Here is a 5896-nt window from a genome sequence, read left to right as displayed (position 1 = left end):
GGGCATTCGTCACATACTGTGACAGCTCTTGTTTAAATTGTATTTTCATTTAAAAAAAGAGTATAATCTCAGTTCTCAAAATTACGTTCATATCTTAATAATTTTTGGACACTTTCACAGACACTCTTAGTTCTAACATTTTTTAGTTGTTGTATAAGCTGAGTTTGACCGATTCAAATTCTTTGATTTTTATGACATTTTTGTCTATTTTTTTACAATGGAGATGGCTGCATTTCAGAATATCGCCGTAAGTAGCAATTTAATCGTACGTATACACAACTGCTTCGAAACTAACATTTGCATCAAAAATAGAGTTGAATGAATATACGTTGAAAAGAAAACACATTGGTATGTAACCTACGTTTATTTAGTTAATGAATGAATATGTGCAAGCTCAATGTTTGATTTGATACACAAGAATCAGTGCTTAGATCCAAAACGTATTCCATGAATTGAAAAGTTAATAAAACCGTTATGGTTTAAAATTTAAATGAGTACACATGGATAAAGTCACTATGACCACCAACTGCTAGTTCGCTCGTTTCTCTACAAAATGCTATTGCCTTTGGTTTAAAGCTGAGATTGTCTACGAGTTTCGATATACTCCCATCAAGCCGTACTCTGTAAAGCGCTTTCCCCTCTGTGCTGCAAACAACCAGGGTTCTCTTATCCACCATACACAGACCACGAGGTGCATTCAAAATGTCCGATTCCGCAATAATTGTAACCTTTCCATCAACGTTTACTTTATACACACAATTGTTGTCATGACAAGTAAAAATGGTTGACTCGTCTTCGCTGTTTACAGCTGAGTACCATGTGTTAAGTATTCGCGTTTTGCCTTTAGAAACGTAAGAAATATCTGTGCTCCTTATAATTTTATTTGTAGTACAATCCATATCCAAAACCTTCCCAGGAACACCATGGTAAGTCTTTACTTTTCCGTTGACATATTCAATTGCTTTACAGTCTTTTCCGACATCGATTTCTTCCAAGAGTTTTAATTCGCGGTCTGAAAACTTTGCTAAGATTCCTCTAGTGGGAAATGTAACAAAAATGTTTCCATTTGGTGAAAGTGTAGTTTGAAACGGATAGCCGTTGGTTTGAACTGACTTTAGTAATCTGTCCGATGTAGAATCACATGAGGATAAATCTAAAATCTTCAATGAATTATTCCTCAAATCGTTAGCAACAAGCTTTTCGCCAGGTACAAAATGTAGGGACGTGCATATGACAGCTTGGAGTTCACCTTTATTTCGTACAGTGATCTGTTTGCATAAGTACGGTGACATTGTTAGAAAGCCAATCTGTGTGGCGACTTCAAACGGCATTGCGTTATTGGAAACAAACTCATAGCCAGTGTTGAGGCTATTTTCCAACAACTGTTGAGAATTTTCTTTCATGATTTTCAAAGATGATTCTGTGCGTTTCATAAGAAGACGCAAGCCTCGGACATTTTTGTTTTGTGATTTTTTCTCGATGTCTAAGCGCCAAGAAGATATTTGATCTAGGGTCGCATCACACACTGCCTTGGTATTAATCAGCCGGTCTTTGTCACTTTGTTCTATTTTGTCAATTGCAGCGACAAATGCCTTCAATGCCGTTTGGTGAACCTCGTCCTTCCTCTCTACACTGGCAACAGTTTCACTACGAATTGATTTGTATGATGCTTGAACTTTTTCTAACTGCTTGTTAAAAAGTCCCCATTCTTCACTCATTTCTAAATCATCACCTTCCAATAAACTTACTCGTTGAGCATCGAAGCAAGATTTATGAAGGACGTTTATACAACTTTCACAACAAAGTTCTTGATGTCCCTCACAAAAATGCGTCAGTAATTTGTGTTTATGTAAAGAGCAATATTCCGAATGAGTACTAGAGCGACTCTGGACATGGTCAACATCTGACCCCGTTGTCTTTATCTGCTCATTCTTCAAAATAGTGTGACCTCTGTAACATCGAGGAATGCAGTGCGCGTTGAAGCATGTCAAGCAGAGATATTCTTCACAATCGGTACATAATCCCTCCGCGCTGATTTCTTTCCCGTCCTCGCTACATGGTTGGCACCAGCGATTCTTGCCAGCTTTATAACCAACACTGTCAATTATTTCAGAGCCATTCTCGATGTTTTCTGCCATACTTCGTTAAGCTCACTGTATTTCGTAAGCTCACTGTATTCCGTGTTTTCCGAAAATCTACTTTCGATTTCCAAATAAGAACAAGGGGGATAACTTGAACTATTAATTTCTAAAAAGAAAGGTAGCATTCAACAGTTACTTATATGGATAGTGTGGACATACGGAAGAAAACAATATACTTTATAAATCTGTATTGTTTGTTGAATGACGTTCGTGAACGTTCATTTATTTTATTTTATGTTAAACAGATAAAACCCTGTTATCGTGAAAAATAGAAATGTGTGAATGTGCGATAATATGTAAACGCGGCTACTTTAATGGTTGTTTACAGATGTTATAAACTCTACAACAGGGGAGGATTTAGGAATTGATGAAAAGGGGGTGGGGGAGGTGGTAACTTAGGGACGCAACCCTGACGTGCGCCCCTCCCTCAGAAAAAAATGTTTATGGCATAAAATGTTTGAACAGGGATTTGGGGCTACTCCCTTATGGAAATTTTAACAATTCCTAGTCCCAAATGGTCCATTTCGAGCGTATTTTATTACTTTTGTCTCCAATATTAACATAAAAAGTAATCTTGGACGTTTTTTTCTTCAATTGATGCTGATTTGACAGGAATGCCAGGAGTCGGTTGATTTAAATACACTGACCAAAAAACGGTGGTCATGAAATGGGATGAATGTAACACAATGACAGTAGCTATTCATCATTTGCTATGTACGCGACACAGTTTTAGACATACGAACATACTTCTAACTTTGATTGAGACGGGAGATTTACACAGTAGTACAAAAGTTTAACTTTCAATCGACTAACGCTGAACTGTTGGTGATCACTTCCTTTTAAGATTAATCAAATAGGGAAAACAATAACTAATTGGTAAGCTTAGAAATATATAAAAAAACAAATATGATGATGATGATGATGGTGGCTGTGGTGGTGGTGGTGATGGTGATGATGATGATGATGATGATGGTGGTGGTGGTGGTGGTGGTGGTGGTGATGATGATGATGATGATGATGATGATGATGGTGGTGGTGGTGGTGGTGGTGGTGGTGATGATGATGATGATGATGGTGGTGGTGGTGGTGGTGGTGGTGGTGATGATGATGATGATGATGATGATGATGATGATGATGATGATGATGATGATGAATTTTATTCCGTAGCATCAATTACAAATAAAAAGCGATTGGAATGTACTTTTTGATATGTATATACAGACTCGAAATGAACCTGAACTGTTAAACACATCTTGTTGCATCAGTGTAATGATCGTGAACATTATGTACGTAAATGTGTTCGAAAAACAGCACAGCAATGTGAGTTCATTAAAAGGGTTGATCAAACATTGGAACGGCAATGTATAGAGAATATTGCGAAACAAATTTATATCTATATACGGTATGCTTTAAAATTGACAAATTACACAAATATGCGCATTTGATGGGGATCGAACCCACGACTCCTCGTTCTGCAGCCGAACACTCTGGTGCGTCGCTATAAAAGCTAGCTCCATAGTGCGACAGTATAAGCGCCGCTATATATTCATTACCCAGTTAAATTTATATACGAGCACTTTTTTATGATTGTGCTGTCTGTTGTAGAACGTATCACAAAAAGAAAAAAGAGCATCTGACTTTTTCATTATCGATTAGTTCATTGAAATTTCGAACCAAGTCCGTAAAATTAGGTAGAGCATAACAGCCCACACTTATATGTTTTTGTTTTATTGTCTTGTTCCAACTTTGCATTTTCCATTAAGTGCAGTGGTTTGCGCATTCGCTTCTCGCATCACGGGCTCGATTCCAAGCTTGAGCGTACATGATTTTGGTTGGTGGTCACCAAGCCGAACAAGTGGGTTTTCTTCTCCCCACAACACACTTTCGCACACCATCGTGTCAATGAGAGTGACAAAGCTCATTGATACATAACTTTCTTCAAAAATATAAACAATAAATACAATGTAAACTAACTTATCTGTCTGGACGAGCAGTTTTACTGGTCAATGCTGTTTAATATTACAGGAACTTCACCGATTTAAATTCGCAAATACAGCGACGCCATATAACATTGTGGCCCCAAGGCGAAAAAAACCTTCGGAAACACTATTTTTAATGGCAGACGCACAAATACGCATTTAAAAAACACAACAATGCCTGATTAAATTAAAGCATAGCTAAATCGCCATATTCACAAGTCTGCTTATACAACATATAAACGGGGATAAAAAAGTTCTAGTTTTGAAATGACTATAAAATGTTTAATTTTGTATTCACAGCCATGACATTTCTGAAACATTATTTACAACTGATCATTGTAAATATTTTGAAGTGTTTTGCATTGTTGTCATTTATACTGCCTTAAAAAGTTTCTACGTTATTTTGGTCGATCCTCGTATTAATGTAGGATATAATTGTAATTTCATTAATGTTAATATTGCATTGGTTGTTTCCCAATATAGGATGCGGTTGAAGCTTTTCATTACGCAAGTTCTTTCCGACTCTACTTGAAATACTATTAAATGACTGATTTTTGATTTTATTTAAGACGAAATTCGTATCAACAAGTATGAATATTGTGTGGATTCATACAAGCTTAATTTTATTAGGTAAGATTTTATTAAATCGATTAGATGTTACAAATAATCGCATGTTTGGCAAACAAATAGAATACAATGAACAGTATTTTACATTCAGGTTTTAAAGCAAACGAGCTAGTTTTACAGCGTAATATAGGTTGCCTTAAAGGGACTGTGTCACAGAGTTGTTTTTCTGTAACGAATTTCAGGACAATTATCTTTTAGAATGTGTTACGCTTTGATATCATAATTGATAAAAAAAGTAACAAAATGTTTTTTTTGGGGTGTCAAACCGGGTTCGAACCCGCGTCGCCAAAATTGTAGTGAAGCGTCTTACTCACTGCGCTACAAAGGCTTATTTAAATAGGATGACATAATTAAGCTATACACCTACCTCGGTAATATCACGTGATAACACCGACTAGCCAATCACGCAAAAGGAATGAATTCTACCTGGTAGACATACCCAGTAATCTTTTTCAATGGAAAAATACGAAATAACTGCTAAACTTAAATAAATTGTAAACTATGTGATAGTTAATTGGGTAAGTTTCAACGCATTGTACACATCGATGCAAAGTTTATGTCAGTTTTGGACAATTTTCTTTTTTTGTCGCTATTTTAGCATACGTGAGACAGCCCCTTTATTAAAGTGACACTTTTATTCAAAATCAATACATACACATGCATAACATACATAACTTTTGAGTGATTGACTTTAAAATTCGTACTAAATAATACATATATGGAAAATATTAATTACTGACAACAAGATTGTAACCGTGTATTTAACAGCTGAAAACGCAAAAATATTAAATGATTGGTGAATGCTAAAATATTTACTGTGATCTACTATAGACTCATAACGTAGAAATACCGCATGTTATGCACATTTCTATCAAATTAAACTCGGTATCCATCATAAGAACCATTGTTTTCGACATTTATTAATCCTTTTTTGTATATTAAAACATTAGTATTAATTGTGATAAATCTTATGTGGGAAATGATTGCGTCTTTAAAAATTCAATGTACAAACTCAAAGTTTTCATCGATACTGTGCAACTATCAGACTGTAAGTTTAGGAAAACACGATATGTAATACAGATAACACAAATAATACACTAAAGCACAGCAAAAAACTAACGATTTATATCAAATATGAATTGTTTATAC

The 5896-nt window shown here is 35.6% G+C and overlaps 1 protein-coding gene across 1 annotated transcript; it reads right to left on the bottom strand.

Annotated features, from left to right (window-relative positions):
• Positions 1-479: 479 nt before the first annotated feature.
• On the bottom strand, positions 480-2138 carry LOC128210546 (uncharacterized). Its single transcript, XM_052914894.1, has one exon. The coding sequence runs from the start codon at positions 2136-2138 to the stop codon at positions 480-482; it is 1659 nt and encodes a 552-aa protein (XP_052770854.1).
• Positions 2139-5896: the final 3758 nt, after the last annotated feature.

The sequence above is a fragment of the Mya arenaria genome, chromosome 12, assembly GCF_026914265.1.
Source record: "Mya arenaria isolate MELC-2E11 chromosome 12, ASM2691426v1".
In the NCBI taxonomy this organism is placed as follows: Eukaryota; Metazoa; Mollusca; class Bivalvia; order Myida; family Myidae; genus Mya; species Mya arenaria.
The sequence above is the reverse complement of the archived record's forward strand: the minus strand, read 5'-3'. Positions and strand labels throughout refer to the sequence as shown.